Genomic DNA, 14,344 nt, shown 5'->3' with positions numbered 1-14,344 from the left:
CAGTCCCTCCTCCCTAAACAAATGCTCTGGTCCCAACTGTCTTGGTGGCTCTTCACTGAACTTGCTTCAGGTTATCAGTCTTTCTTGTACGGAGGCCCCCAGACTGGATGCAGTATCTAGATGTGGTCTAATGGGTGCCAATTAAAGAGGTGCAATCACTTCCATCATTTTCCCAGCTATGTTCCTGTTAGTACAGCACAGAATGCTGTTGGCTTTCCTTGATGCCAGGGCTCACAGCTGGCTCACTCTCAACTTGTGTCCACCAGAACTCCCATATCCTATCCAACAGAGCTGCTCCTTAACAGGGAAGACCCCATCCTGGATCAGTGCAAGGGTTTAGTCCACCTCAGGTGTGGGACTTGGCATTTGTCCTTGACAAATTTCACAAGGTTCCTGTTGGCCCATTCCTCCAGCCTGTCAAGATGTCTTCCTTAATCCAAATACTTACCCCATGTGGAAAAGCCTGAGAGATTCATGCTGTGGAAAATATCTTAATAGATTTCTGCTGTGCTGAGTCTTACTTTCAGAGCTATCCCTATAGTCTTTTATTGTTTTTAAATTTTCCACTTCTTAGGATTCAACAAACGTAGGAGTGCATTTGGGTCTGCACTGTGCCAAAAGGAATCTCTTCCAAAATTTTTAAGTTCAGAACTTCAGACCTTGAATGAAGCCTAGGAGTAAAATCATGATTTCCTACCCCAAAAGACCATTTTTAAGGTGTCCCTATAGCAGAGAACATGATAACGAGGACATGGTAATCTTTTTATAACTGTTTTCAGGTATACTCTTGTTTCTGTCTCGTTTTAATTTTTGTCTTAGAAACAATCCTTGTCTTTGTTATAGCTGTGTCTAATTAAAAAATCAGTTTATTTATAATTCTGGGATCTTCATCTACCAAATGACCTGGTTATCAGATTATATCTTTGGCAGTAGGACAGCCTAGGGACCTAATACAACAGCTTCATCTTCTGTGTGACTCAAGCATACTCCCTTAACTCTGGCCCCCAAACTTTGAAATCACCTCAGATTTCTAGGCCCTTTATAAGTTACCCAACCACAGAATCAGGTGTTTATTTATTTATTTATTTGACCTCCTAAAAATACTTTTGCAGAAGCTCCAAAGGTAGGAAGGTACAAAACCTTAATGAAGCAGAGACTGTACGTATGAATCCAGGTTTAGATACTGAAGAAACTCTCCTGTGAAGCACGGGGAATGGACAGAAATTTAGCGAAGACATAGCAGATTTTCTGAGAAACTGTTGGGATGCTGTAGGTACCTTTCCCACTGTGGGAAGTTGTGGATTAACTGGTAGGCAGAAAAGCTAAAATGAAACAGGAGGCTGAGCTAGGAGCTGAAGAACTTATTTCTGTTATAGGAAAATTAAAAGTATTATAGTTCTTTCAGTTATAAATTTTATCATCTCCTTAAACATCTGTTCCCATATCCATTTTATATCCCATTTACAATGTTTTTTCCCTTTTCTAGAACCCTCTATATACAGCCAAGATGCTAATTAGCCAATCAAGTAACCAAACAAGGGCATTCAAGGACAACAACCCATCTGGGAAGAGTTTGGGGTGGGATGAGTGGGAGGAGGCCACCCACTCACAGGTATAAAACCAGGGGCAAGGGAATGATGCCTTTCTTAATTAGGGCCAGCTCTAGCATGGAGTGAGTAGGAGTCCAGAAGTAAATAGCTAAGCAAGATTTTTTGCTCTTGTAGACAAGACAGTAACAGAAGGAGTTGGTGACTCTATTTTTATGCCTATTTTGTGGCGTATGCACTTAGGGAGACTAATAGGAGAAAGAGCAGCTGACAAAAGGGACTGCTTTAGGAATTGCTCTTGCTCCTGTTCAAAAGGATGAAAGGAAGAAAGAACTCTAGAAATGCTGTTCTTGGGGGTAGAGAGGGACACTTATGAGTACCCACCCTGTGGGGAAACCAGTGTCTGCATGTTATGGTAAATTGGCTGACCCAGAGGAAGACAGACTGATGGAGATGTTCACTGAGGAAACCTTATGTAGCTGAGCAGTTTGGTCTTCTAAAAAGCAACTTACTGCTTTTTAAACTCTCTCTGCTGAGAGCTAGGCTTACAGAGGAGATCTCTAAGGATGTAATATCAACAAGTGAAAGGAGATGTGACTATAGCATCAGGTTTCCCTCAGCTAGATTATAAGCATGTGCCCTTTCTTAATGAGGATGTTATTCTGGGTGTAGAATGTAGAGAAAGGAAGATGCTCTCATCCAGCAAACAGACTTCTTCCTCTGGGGGGGCGGGGGGGGGGGGGAACAAAAACAAAAAACACAAAACACCACAGATGGAGACCTGGACTCTGGGAACTTTCTCTGAAATTCTCTGAAACATTCACTGAACTCTATGCAGAACTGAAGACAGAAGAAAGGCAAAGTTGTAGTGGTAGGAGGGTAAGATCTAGAGAAAATTTCTGATTCTCTGAACCATGGATACTTGCAAACAAAGCAGAAACTATGAAGAAAAGAGATTGCTGCAAGGAATATTTCAACAGAATTAAAATCTCAGGAAAAAAAATGCTATAATAACCCTTAATTAGCAAGATTTCAGGTATGTAGCTGCATATGAATGTTGCTATAAATTTTTATATCCTATAAAACTGCAATAATGCAGGTGATGGTATAATTCTGCTATGATTACAACCTCTTTACCAAAGCTTGCTCAAGAATAACATTTCCCTTATCTTGTTAGTTCAAAGGACATTGCAGACTTAATTTTGTTGGCAAGCACCTGCATTGGACTGGAGAAGCAGTAGTAATGGGGAACTAACCAAGTAGGGAGTAAAATTTGGCAAGATAAAAGTACATGAATTCCATATGAACTAGGTCACCAAATGTATCAAATAGCTTAAATGATAGTAATTATTCAGTAACACATTTTCCTTCAAGGTATTTCAAATAATGGTGACAGCCATTTGTTATTTTTTTTCTTTATGAAATAACAGTAAACTTTTCATTTACATATTTGACAAAAAGCCAGCTACCGAGACAAAATTTCTGGGCAGTACAGTGAATTCTACATTGCATGCTTTTTCATGTAGTGGAAATCTGAATAACTTTTTCAGTCAGTGAAAAGTAACGGAAGAAGTAAGAATACAATAGTTGTTTGCATAAATACTCTGTGATCTGACAGGGAACATCAACTAAGACAAAGCTTTTTATGTTCTGGCTAACAAAAGGTCCTGTAAGATACCAGGTTTTGAAGAAGGGAGACATGTTACAAACATTAACTGTCTTGATCTGTTATACCTGATAAGCTCACAGGGGAGCTTAAGGAATTGATATTCAAGTATGCTCTAACACATTCTTTGGCTGAAGCACATGGGCCCAGCAATTTCACAATATTGAACCTCAGAAAAAAAACATTTCTTATATATATTTTTGTCTGGAAATTAACCTGATTGCTTTTCATTTTAAACAACATGAAGCATTCTTTGTCATATGACATGAATTGTCCTTTGGAGACTGACACTAATTTTGTTTTGCAAAAGTATTTGATATGTTATCTTTTTTTTGACCTAATGATTATTTTCTTTTTTAAAGTCAAGACCTTACTCTCATAAGCAAGGAATACAGTGGCTAGAGAAATATGATGTATGAAATATGATGATTAGAACCCAGTTATCAACCAAGAGTCCACTGTGTAAAAGGTGCTCTGCCTGTCTTCCATGATGTAGTTTTAATGTGTAGGATAGCAGCTAAAAAATATAATCAGGAAAACACAAGGAGTCAAGGAGATTAATACTGGGGAATACTTCAAGTCACATTTTCAACATGATAGCAGCCTAGTCATCAAGGGAAATTTAGATAAGTATAGGAATTTCTAAAGGAAGACCCTGCTGTGCACGAGAAACTAGGGGAGAAATCCCATTTCAAATATTTCAAATGTATGTATATAAAGAAGTATGTGAGACTATCTGTATATATAGTTCGTCTATTTGTATAGCATATATATGTATGGTCTTGTCTGACAGGATATTGAGCAATCAGAAATGAACTTGATACTGAAGAAACTTGATTTCAATGGAATTTTCAGTCATATAAAGGTATACATGAATAAATATTTACAAATAGTTAATGTAATAAAAATGATGGTACTTAAAAGAAAATGACTGTGTGTGTTATTTATAGCTTTAAACCTTGTCAGGTTTAAAGGTTATAGTTAGAGAATGTGTGATTATTTTGGGACTGGCTAGTTCACTGAGGAACAGACCTGACTTCCTAACATTGGAAAGGAGCAGAGGAATGTGAGTGCATCTGATCAGGTTGAGAGGTGCTCTGTTTAGTTTTGCTCTACAGACTAGAACTTGTTCCTGTCTGCCCAAAAAAGCTTTCCTCATGATATATCAGCTGCTTGCTGATGAAGCCCTATGATTTAGTGTCTGCAATTTTCAAGAAAGGCATGGTGAGGAATTTTTTTTCAGCCCAATTTAGAGAGAAGTCTGGGAAGTATTTTTTCTGGCTTTTTTTTTTTTTTTTCTCCCCACAGGAGCCTGAGAACAGATTCAGAACAATTCAAGGACAGGAGACAACTACAAGCTGTACACCTTAAACATGAAGATAAGGATGATCTTGGTAGAAAGCACCATGTTTAAATTGGAGAAGTCTTTAAAATTCCTGTTTCTCATAAAGGAGAGTAAAGCAAAGATGTGTCTAAAAATTCCACAGAAAACTTATCTGTTGGCTTGTCCCCTGTCTCCATAGCTGTTAAACCACATATCATGCACCCTCAGTGATATTCTCAAGAATGGATGTGTTAAGGCCATGGCAAAAGAGTCAGAAGAGGATTTTTTGGGAATAGCTGCTCCTGTGAGCAGTTTTGGGAGCACAGAAATCCCAGCCAGGAGCAGGTCTTGCACTTTCCAGATTGCGGAGGCATAAACAGAGTTTTGGGATGAAATGTTGGTTAGGGGCTCAAAAGGGGAACTTGGCAAGCAGAATAGCTGAAAGAAATACATCACATGCCCTGATTTCAATAAACATAATGTGACATAACTTGGCAATACTGTGTTTTTGTGGTTAATCATTTAGTTTTATCAGCTTGCATACACATCGTCTTTATTAAACAGTAACTGTCCTTCATGAATCATCCCATTCAAGGCCAAGAAAATAGCCAGAGGCCATGCTATGCTCTGGGCTGAGCAGATGATGAATGGTATGAAGAAAGGAACGCTGCTTTCTGCCACCCAACACCACTTCCTCAGGAGGAAGGACAAGGAGATGATAATGTTGGGCCTCTCTAGAACTAATAAATCAGACTTGCATCCCTCTAGAGCAATCAGATTACCTAAGTCTATGCCATGTGAATTCTGAACAGTCAGAATTGATCAGCCCAAGACTTCCAAGCATAAGATGAGCAGTCAGAAACCCATAAACTGCAGTGAGCATACCCGTGCTTTAAACACAGCTCCAGACAATTTTGGTTTCTGTAAAACTAGTTTTTTTATTTAATTCATACAATATATTTAAACTCTTTGGTTTTAAACCCAGGGTAGCAGGAATGTGTTTCCAAGGTTCTTGTCTTTGTTGTAGACCTAGAAGGAGAACAAACCACCCACATTAACTCCTCACTAGTTAAAATCTCTATTAACAAAGTTTTTATTCATGATACTAATCGTTGACTTTGGCTGTCATCATGCATACTCAGATCTTCACTCAATCCTCTGTGCTGAGCAGATAACTTACAGCAGTCCCTAACACAGAACTTTCCTCCTCCCATCCTCTCTGTATATCACATCAAATTCTGCACCTACCACAATAGGAAGCATGCAGGCAGAGAAATTTTGTAATAGTGTGCACCTACATGACTGGTGTCAAAAAAGTGGCTGAAATCAGGATCTCTGTCCTCCTCCGGCTTTAGAGGCTGTAACTTAGGTTTCTTTCCTCTTTGAAGTGCTTGAGCAGCAAGCCTTTTTCTTGCCAATGGTATCTGCAACAAAATAGCAGTTGCATTACATTACAGCCAAACTAGAGCACTGTCATGCCCTGACTGACAGCTTCATGGATGTGAATGGAAATTGGATAAATACAACGATGCCTGTGTCAAAACCCTACCGTTACCTGGATGTTTTAAAATATACAGGTATGTTCTGATTACCAGATTTCACATGAAGGAAGACTTCATACAGATCACTTAGCATCATTCCACAATATATAAGGTGTGCAGCACTGTTTGGTGCCAGTCTATCAGAGACTTAAGGTTAGTGTTAACACTGACTTTGAGCTTACATATCAAATGGAAAAAATGAACACCATGTCTGTAGCTCAAGATACATGCTTAAATTCTATGTCTGATATAGGCTGATGTTTACTGCAAGTTGCTGACAGCATTCATTCCTTCCATAAAGAGCTGCTGTGGAAAATGTGTATTTCTCTGTGGGACTGCTTGCTCTTTGTGTTAGTAAATGCTTATGTATCTCTTTCCTCTGTGAAAGGAAATTCCTTAGCCTCCATCTCATCAGGTTTATATTGGGATTATGTTCATTGCTTCAACAGAAAAAGTAACCAAGATGCACAGATTGCCATCTATCATATAGATAGATGTGTTTATATAATATGTACGTATCTATCTAATTTTTCTTTCTAGGTTTGCTGTACACCTTTTCCCAATGTTTTCTGTTCTATTGTATATTGTTAGGGTGTGGCCACTAAGTGGCTTAATGACCGGGAACATATCAGTCATCTCTTGATTCCACTTCTCTCTTGCTCTCCAGAGCAAAACCTGGGTCTTCTTAGAAGCATGAGCTTTCCTTCACATGAGAGAAGTCCTACAACTGGTTTTACCAGTGGTGTTGTCAGGTGGTTTAGTGTCACAGCTGTCTCTGATGCATCATATATCTTGCAGCGCAAATTTTGATTGTCAGAATGTCTGAAGTCCTTTTTATGAGAAATTTTATGGCATTGTGTAAAGCATACATTATTACCAATTCCGCAGAAGAACAGAAGGTGTGTAACCCTTCCAAAACTTAAGTGTTTTCACCAGTACTCATAAAGCAACTTAGGTCTGTAGTGAGTGGCATAGATGAGGCATCTACAAGAAACTGCCATTTCTATGGCAGTAACACCTCTACCACCAAGGCACTGCAAAGCAGAAGGATGCTGTAACTGCCTACTAATAACATATAGATCACATTTCTCCATGGAGTATTTTCTTGTCTCCAATAGACTGGTAACACCTCCTGGTACATTCATATTTCAATTGAGTGGGGCAAGGCAAACCAGCTGCACTCCCAAACTGCTGACTCCCCAGATTCTCAAAGCCCATCCCAATTGTGCATTCATCTGTTTGTCTGCAACTGATAAACTGGTATTCCTTGTATTTAGACTGATCTCTCCTGACCCAGTATTATTCCATTTAAAAACACTGTAATCAAATAATTCCTCTTCTGGACATGTACATACATCTTAATGAAAATGCTTTACTTCTTAAAGAGGTGAGGATCTCTTCCTTATCACAAATATCCTAGGCATTAAAAATATGAAAATTCCATATGGATTAAATATCGATTTTATTTTTTAGAGAGCAAGTACAATGATGTTGCATTAAAATAATGCTATGTCATAGTTGTTACAGCTCTGATAGAAAAATAAACATCTCAATATACTACAGTGTCAACTCATTAATAAATATCAAAATAGAAGTTAGTAGTCAACTGAAATTAATAAACAGCTATAAAAGTATACTATTTTAAATAATAAAATATTCAGTATATTTCCAGACAAACAAAAGTAGTGATTTAAAGTATCATTTAAAAGTATCATTTAAAATGGAAAATGGACAGTAAGAAGTTACAAATTTATTTAAAACCTTTTCCCTTACTAACATTCTCTATGCATAAAATCTAGAGAAACATTATTTATCTGTATATATTTTTTACAAAAGGTAGTATATGTTAAATAGAAAGTTTAAAACTGTAGTATTTTTAATAGTTGTCACACCATTGCTAAATAAGACACTTTAACATATCTTTAGGTTCTGAAGCAGTAGTAGGTAAAAGTGAAGATGTTAGCACACTGAATTCTTCTAACACAAATGACTTTCCAAACAAATCTCTCATCTTTCAACATCTCCCTTCAAAATATAACTGGAAGAGCTCAAACACAATATAGGTATAAGGATGAGAAGTTAGCATTTGGATAGAGATATTATTTTAATGAATGCCAGATTTCAAAACTTTTTTCTTTTAAAGGAGGTATACTTTTTTTTTTGACAGTACATGCAGAAAAGGAAACAGAGAAAATGCATTCCAGAGCAGCATTTCTTAAACTGAAGAATGTACTACTTTTATGTATTTATTTTGTTTCAACTTTTATTTACATATTTGTTTTCAGAAAGACCAATCATTCTGAGCTGGCTTGCACTCAGTGAAATCCCACTGATTTGGTTCATTATAAAATACACTCACATTGGCTACTTTTAACTGTTTTTTCCTCTCCGTGAATTTCAACTCTGTGCTATCCATGAGATTCTGTGCACTGAGCAGTGTCAAGATCATCATTGAAAAGTAATGTTGCTCTTAACTATTGCTCCATTTCTGCTTAAATAAATCTTGCTCTTCTGTTTCAAGTGGACAGCAAGAACACTGGCACTATGTTTCCCTCATAGAGCAGAGTAAACATCACCCAGCACTCGTTCAGCATTAATGTCTCTATGAGAAGTGCCCTTTCCTGGCTACAGAAAACTTGACTTAAGGCTGGCAAGTGCAGATCTTGGGGCTGGGCTGAAGTCAACGGGTAGATGCCCAAAGCATTCTCAGAAGCTCTCAAGAAGGCCTGAAGCATCCATGTTTACAGTACTTACTGGCACCAGTTGTCTCTTTCTAGATTAAATGCAAGCATTTTTTGATGAGTAAAGATGTAAAAAGCCTGTAGAGCTGAGGACTGCAGACTGTACACTATGTATTTCCAATGCGTGGACAAGCGTTGGAAATACAGGACAGAAACAGTGTCACCCCTGCCCAGCCAGCCTGCTCTGAAAAGGCTTCCTGCCCTGACACCTAGAGCAGTATGATCTCAGAGCACCATCTCTGTAGGGACGCTACAGGAAACTGTAAGGTGCCTTGTGTCTGCTTGGGATGCCCACTGCAAAAGCAGTAGGACCTCTCTGTTCTGGGCTTCACTATTCCTTATGGACTAAGGGTTGCTTGAAGCTGCTTCACATGTTCACTCTCCGTTTGCAACATGTGTACATTTAAGTATGCACACTAAACAGGAAACAAATATATATGATCAGACTGGGAAAATAATTTTTTCCACTGCAGTCTGAAGAATACTTTACATAGCAGGTTTTCATGACACCATAGAGAGGAAAAAATAAATCCAGTTGATTATAATGGATAAAATGTAAACTATGCCTATACAAATGTCCTTCCTTTTTAAGGTCCACTTGAAACACTGCTTGTGAACATAAGGGAATTTCAGCTGGGCACAATGAAAATTCCTCACATACCATATGCACGTTTTCTGGATGAAACATCTATTTTCCCACACACATCTGCAGTGATGTTACTAACATGCTCATGATGCTTGGAAATAATGCATAGTATTTCTTCATTTTAGAGTCTAAAAAAAATCTGAAGATGTATGTTTTAACTGCATAATAGTGTCACTTCTAAAATGTTATACAATTGATAAATGGTAAAAATAATGTGGAATTATAATTAAAAATTATACACACAGATTTTTAGCATTAACAAATCTGCTTTGAAGAGTCATGCAGATGCTCTGTCTCAGAGGAAATCTAAAAACAATCGTGCTAACCAGTTATGAGGTGCTGTCTGAGTATCTGTCTGTATATTTTTGGGTATAGGCATGCGGTCAAATCATTTGACCTTTTTTTCATTTTTAAAGCATTGTAGTATAAGAAGTTTTATTTAAAAAGTTTGAAATGTGCTATTCTGAGGATAGATTTTTCCCACCTATTTTTACTAGCATCTTTGACGCACAATACATTGAAAACTAATCTGAATTAATTTGTCTGTAATATCTAAGCACTATAGGAAGCACAGGCCTTCTGCAATTGCTGAGGAAATTCCTTGTGAATTACAGGCTGCTTTCTCATTTAAGGTCATGTGCTGAGGGAACACAGCTCCCTAAATAGTGAGGCTTTTGTTGGGCTATTCATCTCCTGCAGCAGCTCTTCTGAAAAACATGGTCAAAGGCAGAGCGAAACAAGTACCAAGTAAAGCCAGAGTTTCTCATGGATAGATTCCATCCCCAGAAACAAAGCCTCCTCCCAAGGATCCTGCTCTATATAGGCTCCCCATGGGCCTTATAAAAGCCTTGACCTGTCACATTAGCAGCAGCTTATTCTTTTTCACTAGCTCCCTCCACAATACAGCAAAACACTGAGTGAGATGCAAGAAAAGGCCTTAAAAATTATATATATTCAATATATATATATTTTTTTGCCTTAGGACAGCAAGCAGTTTACATTGCAATTTTGTCTTGCAAGACTGCTCAATGCAACCAGAGCACATGAAACATTCAGGCAGGTGTGTGATAAGGAAATACTGGCCATGCCCCTTCACAGGCAGCACTGCAATGCCAACAAAGTGCTACAGGAGAAGACTGGCAGCTATGTGACGTCTGGATGATGGGCGATACAGATCAGATCTTTCTCCCCCAAAGACCCCAGTCCCATTGTCCCCTACCCGCACAATTAACTCCCTCTAACAGAGAAAAAATAATTTCTAGAGAAAAAAACAAAACAATAGCTAACACTTCAGTAAGTAGCTTAAGAGCTGTAATGAGAAACGTATGCTGAGGAATCTTTTCTGTTCAAAAAAACTGTATCAAATTGTTTAAAGAACATAACCATGTTAGCCTTTTGTTAAACACTCAGATATTCTTGAGTGAGGTTGTATTTCTTTGCTTTGTTTTGCTAAGTGAAACAGAAAATCAGAGATTTTGTTTCTTACTTGCCTAAAAATACTACCGAATTGTGACAAGGACAATAGTAAGCAAACCTTTGCAGATCTTTTATCTTAATTCCACTGATACCAATGGCTCAGAGTCTGTTAACTTACACGGGAGGAAAATGGTTCTATGCGTTTTAAAAAGAAAAGGAAAGTTCAAGGTATAGTTAATACATTACAGAGCAAATCTTCAGACAGAATTAATTTATAACTAAGATGTTACAATGAAGCAATCAGTAAAACCAGGGTCAGTGTAAGGATGACCTTTACTTTTAGCTGAATGGTCGAAAGTTCGGGGACTTCTTTGAGGATTGCTTCAGAAATATTTCATATGTTAGTTCACAACTATTAAAAAAAAAAAAAAAAAAAAAAAAAGCCCTAAAATCTAAACCTTTTATGACAGTTTAATTGAAAGACCACTGCTCCTGTTTTTATTTTTCTCAGTCCCTCACTTGACACATGACCCAAGAAATTCATTGTGAACACTCACATAATATTCATTTGTTTTGCATCCTACCTTCCTGTCACCTCTATATTACTCAGATTTCAGTAGGAATTTAAGAAATATTGAATATGAAATATTAATACATACTAATTTCTACCAAACTGCATAGAAAGTGGTCCTGTTTTGTTTGTGTTACTCTTATCTATGGCGATTACAGATTAATATTTCAGTAATTAATATTGCTAAAATGACTGCATAATATCTTATGAGATGATTTTTTTTTTCTTTCCAGCAAGATTTTAGTGCACATTTCACAGACAATGACCAGAATTTCTTAGGGTCTTGGAGAGTAATTAAGGTAAGTAAAGGTTAGCTGACTCTTGCAATTAGCATACAGCCATAACACGTTTTCTACTGCTACAGCCAGTTTCAAGGGTAAGAAAATGCTTCAGTTTGACCTTGTAGCTCAAATTCTGCACTCAGATCAGCTTATATTGGTCCCACTATGATTAGAAGAGTTTTGCCCATCTCTGAAGGCAGAATCTAATCATACATTTATTAAATCAATTAATGTGTTCTCTTGAGAAAATGACTCCTGTCTTCCTCACCTTCTTTCAAACTGCAGATTATTTTTCACATCACACTGGACACATTTCTCAATGCACAGTCACAAAAATTGAAGTGGTTAAGTAAGAATTCAAGAAAACTAATCCCGCCAACTAATTTACTTAGAAAAAAGAGCACGTATGTAAAAACAGACTTATGTCTGACATACAAAAAGAACAAAGCCCTCATTTGGCAAAACACTGACATGTAGCTAGCAAACCAAACACATCTCTGGTGCAGTTTATCTGATTGCAATGGAGTTGATGCTGCTGGCTCCAAAGGCGAAGTGAGTCCAGCAGTGATGCTGTGTAGGCATCACTGTAGCATGACACTGGTGGACAGAGGAACTCTCATTTTCTGTATCCACTTAGTTTTTCAAATATCTTAAAATTCATATAAAAGTTTTTATGTTGAAACAAATAAAAAAGCTAAAAATTTCTCTCTATCAGATATAAATTATCTTTAAGTGACATAATGCATAAAAAACTATATATATATATTTATCTGTGTGTTCACGTGTGTATACACACACTACTATGCACACACACCAGTAACTAAGCACTCATTTAATCCAGTCATTTTTATTAAGTAACGAGGAAAAGCTAAGAGGCTAAAGCAGACAAATCAGTGGAATTTAGTCAACTGAGAGAACTATAAAAGTACCATTTACTCTATTTAAGAGCATTTGAATAGTTTCACCTATTGCTATAACATACAGCAATGTTAATATTTCAGTCACAGCTTTGTCCATTCCTACAGAGCATATCAGTACTAGCTACATGTACAGCGAGATCAGTGCTTTGTCAGACCTGTTCATATCTACATTCTATGCCAGAACTAAATAAATTAGAATACATTAAAGTGCTACATCAACACTAATGTTCCTGAACAGTAGTAACGCACATTCCTCTTCCAAAAAATAAAAAAAATAAAAAAATACAGCAGCTATAGTTCAAACATAGTCACATTATGTGAATATGCTTACATGTCACTTTGTTACAGTATCCAACAAAATGCATGACACAAAAACAAACAGCAACAGTCAAGACTCTGACAGAGTGGTAATTTTTAAAAAATTGAGAATGATGAAAATAGAAATTTGCAGAAAACACACAGTCTTCAGAATTCACACTTGAAAGTTTCGTTTAATCGTAACTTGCTGATGTCGATATTTATTTCCTCTGGTTTGTCTCGTCTGTATGTTACTGTTCTTGTACAAACAGTAGGCAAAAACATCTTATCCTTGAAGGAGAAGATACAATTTTTATCAACAATTAGCTAACTTTTATGTGCAAGAAAATATTACTGAATAGGATGGCTCGGAAATCAATTACCTTCTTTGTTGCAGACACTCTGTAATCAGCTGAAGATTTAACTTTATTGCTATTCCCCTGCAGAATTATCTGCCTGATGATAAGTACAACAAGCAACCCAATCAGAAATGTAACTATAAAGATTATGGAAAACACTCTGAAGTAGCTTCGTCCAGAGAAACATTCTGCAATGAAAGGAAAACACAAGTGAAAAGCCAAGAACAAGGAATCTGCACATTCCTCAAGCACATTTATGTCTGCTGCATATTAAAAGGGCATAAATGTAACACAAGTCTGATAAAAGTTAAGGGAAAATAAGTTGCCATACACAAACTATTAAAACAAAGCTCATCAAGACCAAATGGTCAAATATTATTTTTTCAATCTATAAAAGTAAGAGTAAGGCTTCACTGTGTTGGCCACCATAAATTCTCTGCCAACTGATGAGTTTACAGCTGAAACAGAGAAGATGAATTTGTGGAGGTGTGCGATGCCAAAATAGTTTAATTTTCACAAGATTAGAGCACGTATCATTGGCAAAATATGAAAGAAAACACGGTTTCTTGATTACTTGTCCAGTACTCTTTTCACTAGCCAACTTCTCTCACATAGTTGGCTTTCTTCTAATTAATATGAAGCCCAAGAGAAAAGTGTTCTCAATTAGTTTTCTCGTTTATGAACCTTAAAAGAGAAAAATGTGAAGTGACAAAATAGCCATTTTTTGTTGCAGTGTGGAGCGTTTAAGCTTTACAATATTTTATCAAAAATATTTTAGTCTTTCAAAGTCCTCATAACTATATATATATATGTATATATTTTGTACTTGAACACAATTTCTTGAACAGTAAAAATACTTGAACAGTATTTAAACATTGCTGAAAGTGAGGTAGGCATTATTTAATTATTCTTAATTTCTGGTAATGTCAAATTCTGTATACATATCTGAAGTTATAAAACACCCAAATTCCATAATGGAGATTTATAAATATTTCTTTAAGCATTACTCAGGCAGGATTCATTATTATTAGATGT

General features: G+C 36.8%; 1 protein-coding gene across 2 annotated transcripts in view; it reads right to left on the bottom strand.

The window, feature by feature from the left end:
- Window positions 1-5,449: 5,449 nt before the first annotated feature.
- The window catches only part of ITGB8 (integrin subunit beta 8), a 47,150-nt gene continuing 38,255 nt past the window's right edge, over window positions 5,450-14,344 (bottom strand). Inside the window, exons 13-15 of one of the 2 annotated variants that reach the window (XM_082753493.1) lie at window positions 13,334-13,497; window positions 5,836-5,961; window positions 5,450-5,566 (exon numbers count right to left, since the gene is read on the bottom strand). In XM_082753493.1, the coding sequence (XP_082609619.1) occupies window positions 5,513-5,566; window positions 5,836-5,961; window positions 13,334-13,497 (344 nt within the window). In that variant the 3' untranslated portion in view covers window positions 5,450-5,512. Of the gene's footprint in view, window positions 5,567-5,835; window positions 5,962-7,540; window positions 13,242-13,333; window positions 13,498-14,344 lie in introns of those variants that run through there. The other variant, XM_082753492.1, reaches the window with a different exon arrangement.

The sequence above is a fragment of the Aythya marila genome (assembly GCF_965140915.1).
Source record: "Aythya marila genome assembly, chromosome: 2".
In the NCBI taxonomy this organism is placed as follows: Eukaryota; Metazoa; Chordata; class Aves; order Anseriformes; family Anatidae; genus Aythya; species Aythya marila.
Note: the sequence above shows the minus strand (reverse complement) of the source record. Positions and strands in the feature narration are given on the sequence as shown.